The 18,195-nt window shown below is 47.2% G+C and overlaps 1 protein-coding gene across 2 annotated transcripts in view; it reads right to left on the bottom strand.

Annotated features, from left to right (window-relative positions):
• Positions 1–2,373: 2,373 nt before the first annotated feature.
• Positions 2,374–18,195, bottom strand: part of LOC113990738 (phospholysine phosphohistidine inorganic pyrophosphate phosphatase) — an 80,429-nt gene continuing 64,607 nt past the window's right edge. For both annotated transcript variants that reach the window (XM_039387199.1, XM_027726428.2), the window contains one exon: positions 2,374–3,121. In XM_039387199.1, coding sequence (XP_039243133.1) covers positions 3,086–3,121 — 36 coding nt within the window. In that variant the 3' untranslated portion in view covers positions 2,374–3,085. The remainder of the gene's footprint in view (positions 3,122–18,195) is intronic.

The raw sequence follows: 18,195 nt of genomic DNA, 5'->3' as shown, positions 1-18,195 counted from the left end.
CCCCCGGCCGGTGTCTCGCCTCTCTGTGATGTGGGGTCGAGGGGTTCGGGGACACCGCTGCCCCTCGGGGACGTGACAGCTGGGTTGTGGCACTGGTTGGAGTCTGATGGGGCAGGAGTCTCCTCCTCTCCTCTCCCAGAGGGGGTCTGGCTGCACCCCCTTGGCCATCTCCATGGGTGCTGGGAGGGGGTGTCCCAAAAATGTGTGTGTGTTGGCAAATCCCCCAGCTGGGACCCTCCATCGGGGTGTCTGTGTTAGAAACAGGAAGGAGTTCCCAGCTGTGGGTTGCACTGGAAAATGGACATTTTGTGATATTCACATGCAGGCAGACATGAAACATCCCACTGTGATGGGGGTTGTCTCCCACTGCTCCCCCAGCCTGACCCTGGCTGTCACTTAGTTGTAACACAGATGAAAATACAATAATGAAATGCTGAAAATATAACAACAAAATGCAAATTTAAGTGCCAAGTAGCACCTTATACTTTGTGTTTAAGGACAGAGATCATGTCCCACTCCTAAACTCAATGTCCCACCCCTAAACTCAGGCAAGGCCAGAGCTGACAGCAGGGCAAGGGCACACAGGAGTGTTAAATAAATACTTGAGGAAACAGGGCGATATCTCCCTTTATAACCAAAAAGGAAAACGGCTGTCCTTCCTCCAGCAAGCAAACAGTATAAAAAGTTTCATGACAGATGGCAGGATGTTTATCTGCCTAAACTTAATCAGATTGAAGTGATAGGCTTAGTATAATAGAACAAAAAAGGAAGAATTAGGGGATAAAAAAGAAATTCTCAGTGATCTGTCACAGCCCGAATGTTCAACCAGGGTTTATGGCATCCTTCCGTGTGTGTGGGTGCTGACAGTACCACATGCTCTGGCTGAACCACTACCCAGAGGATAAAAGATACAAAAACAGACCAAAAAATTGCACTAAGGTCATATTCCCAGATGTAGTTTATTTTATTAGAATTTAATTCCCAGCCCGCTTTCCCCTGCCGTCCCCAAGGGGTGCCCTGCAGCTCAGGGGCCAGCTGGTAGCTCTGAAAAACAAGTGTTCCAACACTCATAGGCTGCTCCGGAAACAAGGAGAATCACTTTGGTGTCCTTCAGCAAGCAGGGTCTTCTTCAGCTGTTGGGACTGCTGGAGCTGGCATTATCATTTACCTCCTGCTTGCAGATGCAGGAAGCAGTGGCTGAATGCAGGCACTGGCCAGCACATTACATATAAATATACATTACACAGAATTACACACCTGACCATGGTCCCATGGGAGGTCTGAAGCAGCTTAAAGCCCAAAAAGTCTTGCCCAGAGCCCAAGAGGGTGCAGAGCTGCTGACATGTTGATTAAAAGGGGACTTTTGCCTCTAAAAGGTGACCTTGCAAACGCTGCCAAGTGTCGGTGAGGGTGGGCAGAGGATGTGATGGAGCAACCCCTAATCTTTAATTCTTTCACCCATTTTGAGCCCCTGTCCCAGCCATGCTCTTGCCACGTGCAGAATGGACGGGTGTTACCACACAGGCTGCAAAACTGTACTGTAAAACTGATGGAGGAGAGAAACTAAAAACCCTGGGGATGTGCTGGAGAGCTGCAGTGCCTGGAAGCAGGAAGCAGCTCCTTTCAGAAACCCTTATTGTGGTTAGAAAAGAAAAGGCAAATCTCGTGGCTGCCCCTGCTCCATGGAGCACCACTTGGCAGCCCTGCACGTGCTGAGAGCTCCTGGCAGCAGGATGGGGCTGAGCTGGAGCTAAACTGATGTGGCAGATTCTTGGCAGGCACGTGGTGCTGGTACAGGATCAGTCCCAGGGGATGTTCAGTGAGTGCAGAGAATCACAGAATGGTTTGGGCTGGAAGAGACCTCAAAGACCATTTTGTTCCACCCCCTGCCATAGGCAGGGATGCCTTCCAGTATTCTAGGTTGCTCCAAGCTCCATCCAACCTGGCCTTGGACACCTCCAGGGATGGGGCAGCCACAGCTTCTCTGGGCAACCTGTGCCAGGGCCTCACCACTCACAGGGAAGAATCTCTTCCCAATATCCAACCTAAACCTACCCTTTTTAAAGCCATTCCCCTTTGTCCTGTTACTCCATGCCCTTGTGAAAAGTCCCTCTCAAGCTGGGCCTGTGTGGAACTCAACACCAACAGCTCCCTGGCACAGGGGAGCCCTTGTCTGCATGTTCAGGATTTTATTGGGAAGAGGTAGGAAACCCACCTTCCCTCCCACACAGCCATGTCTGCTTGCAGATGGAGGGAAGGCAAAGCCCATCAGTCCCATGGCCGCTTCCAGCTTATTCCAGCTAGGAAAAAGCATTTCAGATCCTGTAAACATCCCTGCCAGTGCTGATCCCACTGAACACAAGGACAAATAGGCCAGATCCAAAGGACAGGGTTTATTCCTGACAGGACAGCGCAGTTATTCCCTAATGAGCCACAGCATTACCACATTCCCATGCCTTAACCCATGGCTGTTCCAGACAGGCCAATCCTGGCAGAACCACGTTTACTGGTTTGGATCCAGGGATGTCCCCCCTCCCCAGGGCTTTTGTGCCACCCAAGGCACACACAGGACCCCGCAGAGCCCCCACCAGGGCTTGGTGGCCTCCATCACCCCTCAAGGACATCCTCCATCCCATCTCAGGCACCTCAAAAGGCACAGTACAGACGGGTCAAACAGGTAAGTCTCTTAGTGAGGGCATCCTGGGTCCCTGTTTCGCACCTCCAGGCTGGGTACCCGGTGTGAGTGAAGAGTTAAAGGGGGAACAGCCCCCCCCAAGAATCACCCAGAGGAGGCAGAGGTTCCTCACAGGCACCAAGAGGAGAACATTCAAGACAGCGGGTTTGGTGTTCCCTTGGCTGAGGTCAGTAGATCATTTTAGTACCATTACGTGGAATATTTAGGAAAGCGGGTGCTCACCACCCTGGGCAAGGCTGGGCCTGGGTTTAAGGTGAGGTGGAGGTGGGAGAGGATGAAGCAGTTCCATGGAGAGGCTGCACACAAGGACTCATCTCTGTTCCTGCTGGTTGGTTTTACATCTGCTGGAGGATGATGTCGACTGCTTCAGCCAGGTTGTTCACGTAGGCATCAGGCTTCACGTCGGGGTGGTTTTCGTCTGAAGGTCTGCAAAGGGTACAGAAGGGCACAGCTGAGCAAGGGCAGGCTCCCAAACAGCTCCCATGTCCCTGGCTCTCCTGCTGCTCACACAGCCTAGGGCAGCACCCAGCTGACCCCCGATGGAGCACCCTCAGGTGAGCCTGAGGTTCACATTCCTTCCTCTTCTGTTTTTTTCCCCTTTTCCCCTTCTCTCCCCCACAGCCAGATCTGCCCAGGTAGATCCTATATCCTTGTGCCACTGAGCTGGGCAAAGCTTTGCAAAGCCTCGATTGGAAGAGAATCTCCAATTAGTTAATGAACTAATCCAAATCAATGCACTGCATTTGACATGGCACTTCTTCACTCAGGCAATAGCAGCACCAGACAGGGATCAGTGTAAGGACACTTCACTGCAAGCCTAGGACCTTACAAGACTGCAAATAATTATTCCCCCATGGTTTATCTCTAGAAAGAGGTAAAGAAAAGAAGAACTCGCTTCCAACCTAGAGATATGAAAGATGAAAAGGAAGGTTCTGTCAGGGTTTCATTTTGCAGGACCACCATCTGCTTGTAAACGCAACAGTGGACTTTTGAGACACCACCAGCACAAGGCTGAGACTCACCCTCCACAGTGAGTCACCACCCCAAAGCAGAGAGGCTTGAAGCCATTTTTTGCCAGTGACTTAATTAGCAGTACTGCCCTAACGAGGCGCAGATGCACCACCCCATTTCGCTGATTCAGCAGCATTGCTGGTGGGGAGTGGGGCAGATGTGGGAGGCAGAAATTTTCCAAACCTCGTGGTCCTGTTATGGCTCTTGGGCTGAGAAACCCAACAGCTGCTGAAGAGAAAACTTATGTATTTTGTATGCTTAATGACTTTCCTTTGGGAAAGAGACGAGAGCCTGAATGTCCACCTCCCACCTCTCCCACTCCCCACGAAGGGCAAACCTTTATTTAGCACAGTGTCTCAGTGGGGAAGATGCATTTCCCATCGGATGCAGGGGAGACAGGGAGATGATTATTTACGACGTGCAGAGTTTGGTGAGCACTTGTCTGTACAAGTATCAAACCATTTCTTCAGTCCCAGCACTGAAGCTCCCCAGGGCTATTTCCTTTCTGCTCCTTTTTCAGCCGCGCTCCTCATGTCCAAGCACATGAGCTCCTCACAAAGGCACGGCCTCTTTCAAGAGCCCACGCTGCTCCAGGGTTTACTTGCTGCGAAGTTACAGTATGCAACTAGGAAAAATAATATATTTTTGTATTCTCAGCTGATAGTCAGCTTTCCTTGTGCCACTTGCAAAGCCATGTCCGGCACCAGGATGATGTCTCCATGCGCTGGGGCTGGCTGTCATAAAAGCATCTTATTTAAGGGGTAGGCGCATCTTTAAATATCCCAATTCTGTCTTGTTACAGGGCTAGGGTGCAATGAGAACTGAAATTATGATGGCTTTTAGGTTTTCCTCAACTGAAAAAGAGTTTAGATTGCTGAAGGTAAAGCAAGTTGTAATATACGATGGAAAAAAAACCCTTCAAACATAAAACAAGTAAAAATCCAGTGTGTACCTATCCCTTTGATGGTGATCACTGCTCACCCCTGATTTAACCAAGTGGCTTTTATGAATACAGAAATAACTTTGGGTGTATAGTAAAACATTCACTTCTTGTCACTTATCTTTAATTTGAGTGGAGATCTAAATAGAATAATGAATAAAACTTCTTTCCATTTTACCCCCTGAAAAATGTTTTTCCCTAGCTTATACATTAGGACAAACATTTAAGAACTGCTCAAAATGAATGCTTCTAAAAGAAATTTTCAATTCCACAGCACTCTTTGATCTATTAAAAGGATTTTTGTGATTATTATCTGTGCTGACTACACAGAAATCCATCTGTAACTCAGCTGCTAAATGCCAGCCATCAAGGAAAGGCCCTGTATACACTTGATGTGTCCTGTGAAAGGGGTGTGTGTGGGGTGTGTGTATGTATGTGTGTATATATATATATATAGAGAGAGAGAGAGATAAATATATATGAAATAAGGTATTTTTACCCATTTCCCAAATACCATGGGATCGCAACACACAGACTGGCCAGCCACTAACTCCTGGCTCCACTGAGGTTAATAATAAAACCCACCTTAGCTCAGGGGAGCTCCAAGTTCACCCTGGTGCATTGCCCAAATGCCCTCTGGGACCTCTGGGGTGGACACAGCCTCCATTTCTATCTGCTGCACCCCTGTTATTGATCCAAGCCCCATTCTCTCCCTTCTGCTTCACAGTCCAATACCCTACAGGGTTACAGCTGGGCACCCTACAATTCTCTACTACTGCCCACGCTGCAGACAGACGGCCTTGCTCACAACACAAGGGTTTCAGTCATTTTACTAACACTTTACTGGTGTTATCCAGAAGAAAATGAGAGGAATATGCAGCCCTTATCAAGTAGATGTCTTCCTTAAAGCAGTCAGGGTGCATAGCAGAGCCCGGAAGTGCAGGTGCTCCAGCCAGGACCCTGCTTTCCTCCTGTGACAGCCCTGTCCCCTCACCAGCAATCCCTACCCCTGGGCTAGGAAGTGAGCTTCATTTCAGCCCATTTGGGAGCTCTCCTTTTGAGCCACGTCATATGTCTTAGATTACCTATGTGCTCATCGCCGCTACGTGGGGGGAAACTCAATAAATAAAAACTGTCTGAACTCCGTAGGAAAGCAGAGAGCTGGGATAAACACACTTCCCTGCTCTCTTGCCTTTTCCTGGGGCTGTGAGTGGAGCTTTTCTCCCTGTCAGTGCCACCCCAAGCGCTGTTTCATGTGGTCCCTTCCTTTGTCTCACAGACGCTTTGTAGCTCACGCAAACAGCCCAGCCATGGTTTGTTCCCCCCTCTCGCTCTTTTAAGCATCCGTGGAAAGGAAACTGCAAGCAATAAGCCCCAAACACTAATGCCAAGAAGCAAAGCTCTAAATGTAGCAAAACAGTTCAGGAGCCCAAGTCTGGGTGCCAGAAGTGAGGCAGAAGAGAGAGCTGTGCCATGAAGCCTCCAGGCACACCCAAGATGCTGGAGGATGAGCCCTTCTTCTGCTGTCTAGAGGGAGCAGAGACCATGGCTCTACACCAGCCTCTTCCCTGGGGAATTCGGGCTTTTTCCCAGGAGAAACCCCCAGATGCTGAGAGTTTTAAGATCCCCTGAAGTGAAGCACTGCTCTGGAGGCTCGGCCCTGATGTCCTGGGCATTGCTTTGGTGCATCAGAGCCTCCCTGGACAGGGCCATCAAGTGCAGGTGGAAACTTCAGCCAAGAGCAGATCTTGGTCTCACAGTTCCAGCTTTGCTTCTCTCTCAGTGACAATGACCCTTCGCATTGCCTGGCAGACATCACAACTGCAGGTCACAGGACTGACAGCAGAGGTTATTTTTTAATACTTTTCTCTTTCATCTTCCATAAATAAATAAAAAACCCCATCTAAAAATATCTTTAATTTGCTAGGTCAGTTGAAGAAGTTAGCATTGAGCTAACTTTAGGATAGACTCCTTCCGATTTTTTTTCTCACGTGGGACTCTGGTTGCAGGGAAGAACATAAATCAAAATGACAGAAAATTATATACTGCAGCTGAACATTGAGCTGTCAGCAGTCTTGGCCAGTGCACAAGCTTGCTTGTGAAAAATCAACTACAGCCTTGGGAAACACTCTCTCCAGCAAAGCAGGACTCCTTGGAGCGGCTGAGCACCCCAGCCCGGGTGTGCACACACAAGGAACATTTTCCAGCCTACATTGGCCACGGCACTGTGGAATGTGGCACTGCACTGGTGCATTGCCCCTTGGTGGCCACTTTGCTGGGGTATGAAGGGCTCAGGGAAAGAAGTGGCATAGCACAGGATCCCTCCAAAATCCAGGGTGGTCCTCTTCAGTGCCTATGCAGACACATGATCTGCGCTCAGGGTGATGTTAAAAGAGTATGTCCTTCAAAAGAAAAGCCAAAACCATCCAAAACGACCGGTGCCTCACCACACATGAACGATGTGAAGCATCTTTAACATGATGCAACTCAGACAGGGGTCTTGAGGTTCGGTAGTTACTCATGTCTATCAAGTCCTCAGGAGATGACTAAACATCCTCCTCTCCCAGGGACCATTTATCACTGTCAGGGCTGCAGCAGCTGAGCAGCTCTGAGCCAGACCCCATGCTCATACTAAACTGGTTAGTTCAGATCAATGCTTTGCTCAGAGACATCAAGGAAGCAGCAGGGGGATGCAGGAAACTGGCTCTGCTATTTTAACTCTTTACTTGGTAAGAGAAGCTCCAGCCATCAGGGAAAGTCCAGTGTCAGAACTACTGACTGGCAAAAAGCGATGGATTACTGCTGGTGAAGCACGAAACCAAACCCCACATCACAATGCACTGTGAAAAATCAGCTGCTGCAACAATCAGAAGGTTCACTTACTGTCTGGGTCAGATTTCCACTTGGATAAGCCTGTTCTGACAAGCCAGATTCCCTACCCAGACTCAGCTATCAGGGATGGTCTTGAATTGCCCTAACTTCAGTGTCATTTTCTGCAGTGGTTCACTCAGATGCAGCTGAACATCTGTGAGGGATAAAGGCATCTACGCTGGCCCTCCTGGTCCTTTGCAGGAACTACTGGGGGTCTTGGAAGCAAATGGAGAAAATACAGGGAGAAGAGACAGCGTAAAAAGATGACCCAAAAACCACAGACTTTAATTCTTTTGTTTCCCACACCAGATGGGATTCCAGTTTTAGACTGTGGGTCAAGGCGAGGATTGGATGGTGCTGTCAGACAGTTCTAGTGGCACTTTAATGGGGAACAATTTCTGCAAAGGGGATTGGACCTGAGTGCTGAGGTATCCTGTGAGCTGGGAGCCAACCATCCCACCAGGAGCAAGGAAGGGTTGTCTGAGCTCCAGACCTTCATGTCATGCTGTCCTAGAAAACTTCATGTACCGGTTGGAATTACTTCCTCAGCGCCTCACTTGTGCTCATTTCCAACAAAACATATGGAGGACAAAAAGGAAACAGCTGGATTACTGCATGGACAAAATATTTAACAGATAAAAGTCTGAGTGGAGGTAGCTGACACGGATAGTCATGGCCACAGGGATGGAAACAGCCCCAGAATCCAGGTCAATCCGAGACCTGCTGAAACTTGACTTCAGAGAACGAGAGCAGATGGGGATTGATCGACACATGATCAGTGTCACAGGTTAAAATTAGCTTTGACATAATCCTTTAAAAATTGGGGTGGGTAGGAAAAACACCACACAGGGCCAAAGCAAGGCACCAAAGTTAATTATAAAAAGACAAATGATCTCGCATTCCAGTGCACAGTGCTGCAGTCATTTAGCTGATCCATAACTCTGTGTCCCACGATCACTGACCTTCCCAGCAGCTCCACTTTCTGTCAGCAAACTCCATCCCACAAACTCGCCCTCTGTTTGTACAAGGCACCTCTGTGTCACCATTCAGACTTCCCACTAACTCCCCGATTAACCAGCACACACTCCTGCTCCATACAATGAGATAAAAAAGCCTGAAACCATTTCTCCTGACAGCATATTCTTCAGGGGCTCTTACCATAGCTGTAAAATATGCAAGACAGAGTTTAACAAGGTTTTCTTTAAGAGGAATGCAAACAGACACTGTAACCTTTGCTTGTTGCTTTGGACAGATGCAATAATTAGACTCGGTGCCATGAGTGAAACCCTCTTTTTTTCTTGAAACATGCAATTTAATCAGTTTGGCATTGAAAAACCAGATAAATCACAGTGACTAACAGCTCACTGTTAGATGGGCAGCTGAGGGATGGCTGTGAAACACGTTTCCTGACAGGACAATGAGAGACAAACCTGCACCAAAGCCACCAACAGCACCCAGGGCTGGAGCAGGTCCCAGAACTCCATGGAAGACCATATCTGGATCCTTTTCATGTCACAGACAGATCTCCCTGGGATAGGAAGGGAGGCTTTTGTGGTTAAAAAACTGGATTTTGGAGAGCTACTGTGAGTCAGAGCAGAAGGTCTGGCCTCATAAAGCACCTTCCTTTGCTTTGCTGCTTTCTTTTGGGAAGATTTTTTTGCTTGGAAAGGTGTGCACCACCCACAGAAGCTTCCAACCACAAACCATCAGCCAAAGATGCCTTCTCTGTGGCTGGAGGAAGCACCTAGAGATGACCTTGCCATGCCATCTCCTCCTGCTCAACATGTCTCCAAGCAAAGCAAACCCATGTCAGAGCAAACCAGCATCCTCCACTGCTCCCCTCTTGACTCCCAGAATTGCACACACAGCTAATTGTGTTTAATTGTGCCTAATTCAAATTTAAGCATCCACAAACAGGTAGATATTAACAGTCAAATTGTTTGCTGACACCTGAAGGAAATCTGTGGGCTTGCGACTTAATCATTCCCATTTATGTTAAACTGCTGTAGTTTTAACTGAGCACAATAAACCAGCTGAAGTACAGCACTTCTCCAGGCAATGTATCTCAACATACCGGAAAATAGTGAGATTGAGGGCATATGCATAGATTTCTGCATAGATTACCCAAAGCCAAAATAAAACAAAAATGCTAGAAATCACAGAATCACAGAATGGTTTGGGTTGGAAAGGACCTTAAAGCTCATCTCATTCCACCCCCTGCCATGGACACCTCCCACTATCCCAGGTTGCTCCAAGCCCTGTCCAGCCTGTCCTTGGACAATTCCAGGGATGGAGCAGCCACAGCTTCTCTGGTAACCTGTGCCAGGGCCCCACCACCCTCACAGGGAAGAATTTCTTCCCAATATCCCATCTAACCCTGCCCTCTGGCACTTTGAAGACATTCCCCCTTGTCCTGTCACTCCATGCCTTTTTGAAAAGTCACCCTTCAGCTATCTTGGAGCCTCTTAGGGTACTGGAAGGTTGCCATTCGCCATATCCTTGTTTTTCTGAATTTCAAGGCATTTCCTGGGGTGAACACTTGCACTTTTCAAACATATATGTGTTCAAAATTTAATTTGAAGTGTTGTGGTAATTTGCTTGTTCCTAATCAGTTGGCTGCATGATGATGCTTTAACCAATGAGCTCAGACACACAATTCCTTAGAAGAGGATGCTGAGAGCACTGGTAGGGCTGAAATAGGTGCATGAGGAGTGCTTGGTGTGCCTGCTGCACTTTGCTCTACCAGGTTTTCCAGCAGGTCTTTTTAAATGGGCACTTGCCAAGATCTGGTGCAGGACATCACTCTGGGGAGCCAGGGAGGAGATTGGAAATGGGGATTGTAACCATATATATGAAGTGGTTCAGGGAGAGCAAGTGGGACTTTGACAAAAGTAAAGAAGTTAAAGGATCAGAATTGATCAGAACAGATCACAAGCTGGAGGCTGGCAGTAGCAAACTTCCATGGACATTACATGTAAAGCTTGGGAGAGGGTCAGCACAAGTGTTTTCTGTACTGCTCTTTACAGGCATGACATTTAGTCATGGTGATTGTAAGTTAACCCTTGGATAATCCCAGTTCCTGCCATTTCTGCAGGGTGCAGGGCACCAACCAGTCACGGAACACACAGCGCTGAGGAAGTGGATGACAGCAGCTGTTTTCCTCCACCCATTCCTATTTATTTTCTCTCTCAGGAAACACAGCACATGTGAACACACCAGATTAAGAGCTGTGGACATTAAAAGTCCTGAAATTCTGTGGACAGGATATATAGAGATCCATCCACATACTTGTAAGAAACAGGTATGAAGGAAGGCAGGACGGCAACGGGGAGACGTGATGCTGTCGGGACAGAGGGTACTGCTGGCTAAATGCTCTTATGTGAGTACACTAGAGCATGGGATTTTATTAGTACTGACTTCTTTCCCCTACCTCCAAAATCCCTCATGGAAAAACGCATTGGAAAGTCGAGCTGGTCTGAACAAATATTTAAACAAGCAGAGCACTGGTGTTCCGGCATCTGGGCAGCAATTTTCCTGTCAGAACTGCACAGCTCTCTCATCTTGTAAAGCCAGAGCAGTTCAGCAGGGGCCAGGCATTAAAAGTGTGCATACCAGCGTTACGGTGGAGAAGAGGGAGCAGCACACATGCCTACTCTGGCTTTGGACTGGTTCCCAGCCTGCTTGTCCCGAAACAGCTGCACATGTGTCCTGGGAGAGGATGGTACTCCAGGGAGAGCTGGAACCTGGTGGCCATCAGGATGATGGGATACTCAGCCAGCCCCTTCTGCCACATGGGGATCTGGTTCCTTCTTCTCTGCCTATAATCAAGGTATCGTGTGGCCTCTGAACTGCAACCTGCCATGGTCCCATCCAACCCCGAATCCAAAGGCCAAGCCTTCATCAGCCTCATGGAAACCATTTCCATTTACCTTTTGCAGCGAGGTTGTATGTTGATAACATTTGTGCAACATACTCTGTTAGGCCAACAGAAACAGCTAGAGATAAACATTTGTGAACACAAAATGCTTCTGCCACTGCAGAGGTGCACGCTCACCCCTCAGCTGCTTGAAGTTTTCCCATCATGCCAGCCCAGACCCACAGCATTTTCTGTCCAAAAGCAAAATGCTTTTCCCAGGCTGGTGACATGGACCTCTTTGGGAGCCTCCTCCTCAGGACAGACAAATCCCTCCAAGTGGAAAGGGAAGAGTATACACAGAATCACTTAGGTTGAAAAGGCCTCTAAGGTCATTAACCACTGATGAACCTCAAAGTCCAACTGTTAACCCAGCACTGCCAAGCCCATCACTAACCCATGTCCCCAGCTGCCACATCTACACGTCTTTTTCAATCCCTCCAGGGATGGTGATTCCAGCACTTCCCTGGGCAGGGGAGGCATCATAGATTGGATATTATGAAAAATTTCTTCACTGAAAGGGTTGTCAAGCCCTGTCACAGCTTGAGGCCATTTCCCCTTGTCCTGTCCCTTGTTCCCTGGGAGCAAAGCCTGATCCCCACGTGGCTCCCCCCTCCTGTCAGGGAGTTGCAGAGCCGGAAAGTCTCCCCTGAGCTTTCTTTTCTCCATGCTGAGCCCCCTCAGCTCCCTCAGCTGCTCCTTGTCAGACTCATGCTCCAGACCCTTCACCAGCTTTGCTCCCCTTACTCATCCCATGTTCATCCCATCTTCTTAGATAACAAACCCGGATAGGAAATACCCTCTGGAAGAGATGACTTTTTTTTCCCCAGTCGACTCTATTTAAACCAGATGAGAAACTCGTACCCCAGAGCCAACCCTTGGACAGGCAGAGCTGGGTGTAAAGCACCTAACTTTCAACAAAGTTTAGAAAAATTTAGGTGAGATGAATCCAAGCTCTGGTGTTAGTGCAGCCTGCAAACACATGGAAACGAGCCACAAATGCCAGGCCCTGGTGCACGGGCAGTGACCGCCAGGCTGGACGGGGGTGGACTGGGAGACCAGAAGCTCTGCCTGTACATATGGATGCTCCAAGTCCTGCAGTGCAAGCACAGCACAGCTGTTTCCAATAAAATCAAGCCTCCCTCTCCCCCTCAAAAAGCTAAACGCACATTTGCTTGTTTGCTGAGAAAATCTGAGAACTGCCCCTGCTCTGCCAAACCATCCAGTCTAACAGGGTGTTTGCAAGCACCGTGAGACTCAGCTCTGCCTGCTTGGATTAATTATTGATGACCTGCTCGGCTTTGCCAGATGACCTTACTCAATTCAGTAGAAAACAATTTTAAATGCCCCTGAGAAAGAATTGGGACATAAATATTTTCTTTGTGCATACACACAAACAGATGTGCATCTTAAATGCAACTGATGCATTAGCTATTAATCAGACTTAATATGACACAGGAGTGGGAAAGATTAATTTTAAGGTTTGAATGTGAAGCTCAGGGGTGCTCAGACATCTTACTCTGTTAGTTACATTTAAAGACCTTAACCTAAGAGATTATTTCATTGCTTTCCTTTAATACATTGCTTACAAAATCCCTATGAAATGTGTAAAATGAATGCTGGCTCCTGCGTTTGCAAAGCATCTCATGGAGATTTAAGTCACAAAACTCTGGAAGATGCAGATTCTAGCAAGAAAAAGAGCTTTGCAGATTATAAAAAAAAAAAAAAAGAAGTCTTAATTCAAGATTTCAAATGCTGTTTGGAGAAGTTTGATGTAAAAAGTATTAGGCCAGATTGGCACTGATAATGCAACTCTAGAGACAAGACACTCAAAGTTACAGCATTAAAAGACTGTTTCTCACCAAAGAAGAATTTGAGCTACCCTAAGGAGAATAATATTTGTCTCCAGATGCTGCTCACTAAATCAGCTTTAATTTTAAATGAGAATGAAACTATGAGCTATCTGTGCCACTCCCAGGAAACCCAAGCAGACAGACACACACATGCAGCCAGTTCTCCTTCCAAAGGGCAGGAACAGCCAATTCACGCACGTGTTGGGAACCAGCACCTCCCTGCTCCAAAAAGCCAAAAAAGCACCTACACTGGAAAATTAAGGCATGATTTATATTTTTGTCTGCAAAGTTGCTCAGCCTGGAGAAGGCAACAGCATGGGGTCTGTCTGACTTCCTAGACCAGATAGGAATCTTCTATCCAACCTCGCTACACTCAAGGATGTCAGGAACCCACCTGTTTCTAAACGTGCTCATGCTATAACTGATATCACAAAAGGGAATACATGTTTGGACTAATTCCCAAGAGTTCTGCCTAAGCTTTGAGTCAGTGCATTATTTATGCCCTCTGAAAGGGCTCAGAGACACCTGAGCATGCAGAGCCCACCCAAATAACTTGTGCCTGTTTCTCAGAAACTTCTGCCCATTCTAAAGCAGAAACTTTGCTACAGTTGTTCCAAATTATGGCTTATTTGTCTAAGCCACTCTGTAAATGAGATCTTCATAACCTTCTGTTTGGAAGTTTGCATGCCATGAGTGTCTCCCTACCTTTGCTTCCATGACCACAGTGTCAAGGAGATGAGACTTCAATTGCCTAGGAAATATGTTCACCAATATCTGGAAGTGCTCATGGCCAGGTTGGATAGGGCTTGGAGCAACCTGGTCTAGTGGAAGATGTCCCTGCCCATGGCAGGGGATTGTAATGAGATGAGCTTTAAGGTTTCCTTCCAACCCAAACCATTCTGGGATTCTATGAAGTGATGGAGGTGATGAGCTTTGCTTTTTGCTTTGTTTCAGAGATGAAAAAAACAGGTCTGCTAAGCAGCTGAGCAGGTAATGAAGGAAGCCTTGTGCCATGTGCTTGCAGCCTCTAGGATACTGTATGGGGCTGCTGGGGAGCGAGATCCTAAATCCAAGAGCAAACAATACAATCCCATATGGACCAGCAACAGGCAGCCCACACTGGATCCCTTCTTTTTTTAAAATTAGCCATTCAGGCCTTAGGCTGGGCTACCTCCCTCCAGAGGAATGCAGGATGTCCCTTGCTGATTACATTCACAAAGATGGGAAGCTGTTCAAAGAATGATGACATGCTGCATTTATGGATCGTGCTTCATCCAAGGATCTCAAGATCTTTGGAAGTGTATCAGGAAATGTGCAGCACCACTGCCCTGGAAACATGAGTACTGCAGGGAGGCAGCAGGGATGGCCATGGCGTCTTCCCTCTCCTCCTGGCTCTCTTCCACCTGGTCCTCACACCAGGCAGGATCCGGGAGGGCCGAGGAAAGCCAGCGAGCACATTTTTCAAGGTGTCAAACCACATCTACGCTCGTGCTTAAGAATGGATTACGGAAAGTATGCTAAGCTAACACCGTTAGTGCAAGGATTAAATCCCCAGCACTCCTGGCGCTCAGCCCTCTGCTCGGACATGCAGAGCAGGCCAAGGTTTATACCTACTTCCTTCCAGCTTCAAGCTCCAGCTCCTCAGATGAAGGCTGCTGGCGTGTCCGACGTGCTGTGCGCTCAGTGCAGACCCAGCCCCAACCCCTGGCCCTGCTGAAGCCTTCCATGGGTTTTGTCAAATACCTCGTCCCGGTAAGGCCAACAGAGATTTTGCTCTACATTGTTCAATAAATAATCCCAAATGTAAAACAACTGACTTGGCTTTGAGCAGTAAAGCACTTGGGATGCTTGGTTTCAGTTTGGGGTGTTGCACAGGTAAGGTCTGCGTCCTGTGCTGAACTTGCACATCCTCCAGCATCATTTCCTGCGTTGGTCCCCAGCTGCCACTTTCATAAATACAATGGTTAATAAATAGCATGGTCACCTCCAAACAGCTTTTTAAAATTAGGTTGTCTGGGACTGACTAGATATTTCCCATGGCAGTTTACTGCTGGCTGTTATCACACGTACAAACCACAGTCTGGAACCGCAAAATCATCAGGACACCAACACAACTAGTTTGTACCACACCTGGCATGGTCAGAACAGCACCGGCCACCACTGCTGCCAGCACTTTGCTTTCACACCCTGCCACATTCATCCTCGCAGGGCTAAGATGGTTTCTGAGCCAGTTCTTCATGAGCTCCAAGAATCAGGAGAGCTGGCAGTGCAACATGCCCAGGAGAGCTGGCAGTGAAAGGGGGGCCCAGGGGTACGGACACCTCCATCTCCAGCACAATGTACAATGCCAGGTTTTTTCCATTGCAGGTATTTGAACTCTCCCAAGGGAAAACCTAAAGAATCTCAAGTTCTGTGGCAGAGCACAGAACTGCATTTCTGTACTGGATGGTCCAGCCCTGGAAGTGTTCAAGGCCAGGTTGGACGGGGCTTGGAGCAACCTGGTCTGGTGGAAGGTGTCCCTGCCCATGGCAGGGGGTTGGAACAAGATGATCTTTAAGGTCCTTTCCAACACAAGCCATTCAGTCACTCTATGATTTCTAATGATGGACTCACAGCACCAGTAAGGCTATTTGAGCAGCTCAACTCCCACTGCTGCACCAACTGCTAAGGGATGGCGCTTAGTATTTCTTAGGACCAGACTGAACTTGCAACATTTCTTAACTATTAAATCAATATAAAAGACTCACAGTTTTAAAACAGAGGACGAAAAAACCCAAATAAACAAGAACAGTGGCATGGTAACTGCTTTACCTTCTTGGTATCTCTAGTATTTGCTTTCATCTGAGCATTGTGGTTCAGACCAGTTTCCTCCCTTTGCATCAGCTTCAAGTGAAGACTGATCCTTTGTAGAAAGAACAGCCCATAATACTGGTTCCAGCTGTGAACCAGCTGCTTCTGTAACCCAACCTGGCTTGAAATGAAGTTTATTTACATACCATGCTCAATACCTTTGAGAAAATACACTACTTAAAATACTTCAAAGGCTCACTTTGTACTGGAGGTGGGACAGCCAAGACTGTAGTCTCTGCACATATTGCTAAATTCTTGTAAGGTATTTCAGGGTGGAGATATTTGTCTACGAAGTTAAAAACAACCCAACAATAACCCAGTCTCCTTCAAATTGCATTGAAGGCAGCACAGAGCAACCTGTGGAGGGCTAATCAAACCTCCCTGCTGTTTTTTCTCAGTCTACAATGAGAAGCAGTAGCCTGGAATGCAGGCTTGGGGGGTGTGTGCTATGTAAGGATAATATATATAAACATAATAAAGTTTTAAAACAAACCACCCAAGCCCTTGTGTGGAAAGGACTTCAGCAGATCATAAAGAGAGAGACTTCATCTTCATTAAGTAAAACATTAAAGGAAATGTTCTGACTTACTGCACTATACATTAATGCTCAGCAATGTAAGGAGTTTAATTGCCTGTTGCTTTCCCACCATAAATTACTACCTGCAGCTAATGGCAAACCTTCCTCCAGACCTGTTTATGCACCTCACATCCATTCCATACACTCACATGGATGGAGACAGCAAGGCAGCCTGGAGTTGTCTGAAGTCCATACAAATGGGAATGTCTTGAGAAAGCAATGAACATTTAAGAATGCCACATGTGTTTGGTATAAGCTGTTTGAGCAGCTCATCACATATGCAGTGCTCAGCAGGTTTTATGACTGTATATATCTGAATTTGATAATTAGCCAGTATGGGTTAAAGATGTCCTGCAGTGATCTAATACAACAGTGAGACAGGGCATTTAAACTGACATTTTAAACTGACAGGGGGCAAGTTTAGATTAGATATTGGGAAGAAATCTTTCCCTGTGAGGTTGCTCAGAGTAGCTGTGGCTGCTGCATCCCTGGAAGTGCCCAAGGCCAGGTTGGACAGGGCTTGGAGCAACCTGGGCTAGTGGAAGGTGTCCCTGCCCATGGCAGGGGGTGGAATGAGATGGTCTTTAAGGTCTCTTCCAACCCGAACCATTCTAGGATTCTATGATCTATGACATATCCATTAACCCTCCTGGTTTGCAGCAGAACAAGATCCACGTCCAAATACACGCACAAAAACTTTTCAAGGCGTTTCCTCCAGTCTTCAAACCCCACCTGTGCCTCCCTTCTACAGCCTCTCCTTTCTTATAAAAATGCTTAAAAAAAAATGCCTGAGAAGATATTTGTATGCCCCTAAAATAGCTACTACCTGGTGCCTGCAGGGAGGCACTGGTGGGACCTTGCTTTCATTCACAGGAATCTGAAGTTAAAAACAGGCATGTGGCTGGGGAGAGCAACAGTCTCTGCAGTGCTCTGGTTTTAACTCTAGTTAAAAACAGCCTGGGACATTCTGCAAAATCAGAATTACAAAACATACCTATTGATATCTGCTAGAGGCAACCCACAGACTCTGACTTTGAATGGCACCTGCCTGAGTCCTGGCTCCAGGGAGATCAGTATATGTCTTGTCTCTGGAAGTCAGCCTTTATAAGTAAAATGATGTGTTAGTGATGCTCCAGCCAGGTCTGCTGGAAGACTTTTATCTTCTGCCTAGGACTAAGCACTTTGGAGAAGCTTTCCATCCAGCCTCTGAGCACTTCCAGTTTCTGAAGCTGTCTCTGCCTACATCACCGTAATCTGATTTTACCTCAGTAGCCTCTGCTAGTGGTACCTTGTATCCTATGGCAGTCTTTGACAACATGTCAGCATACTGATGCCAGACGAAGCCTTTTTTTTTTTTTTGCAGCTAACCCAGGAAATACCACTCAGGGAATACTGAAGCTCTGGAAATTTGAAGAAATCAGATAATAAGAAAAAGGGTCTGAAAAATATTTAATTAATATTTATGCAGAGATGCAGAGTAACCGG

Source organism: Pipra filicauda, unplaced genomic scaffold (assembly GCF_003945595.2).
Source record: "Pipra filicauda isolate LSUMZ 115617 unplaced genomic scaffold, ASM394559v2 scaffold53_size3534045_pilon, whole genome shotgun sequence".
Taxonomy (NCBI): domain Eukaryota; kingdom Metazoa; phylum Chordata; class Aves; order Passeriformes; family Pipridae; genus Pipra; species Pipra filicauda.
This window is presented reverse-complemented; position numbering and strand designations above follow the sequence as displayed.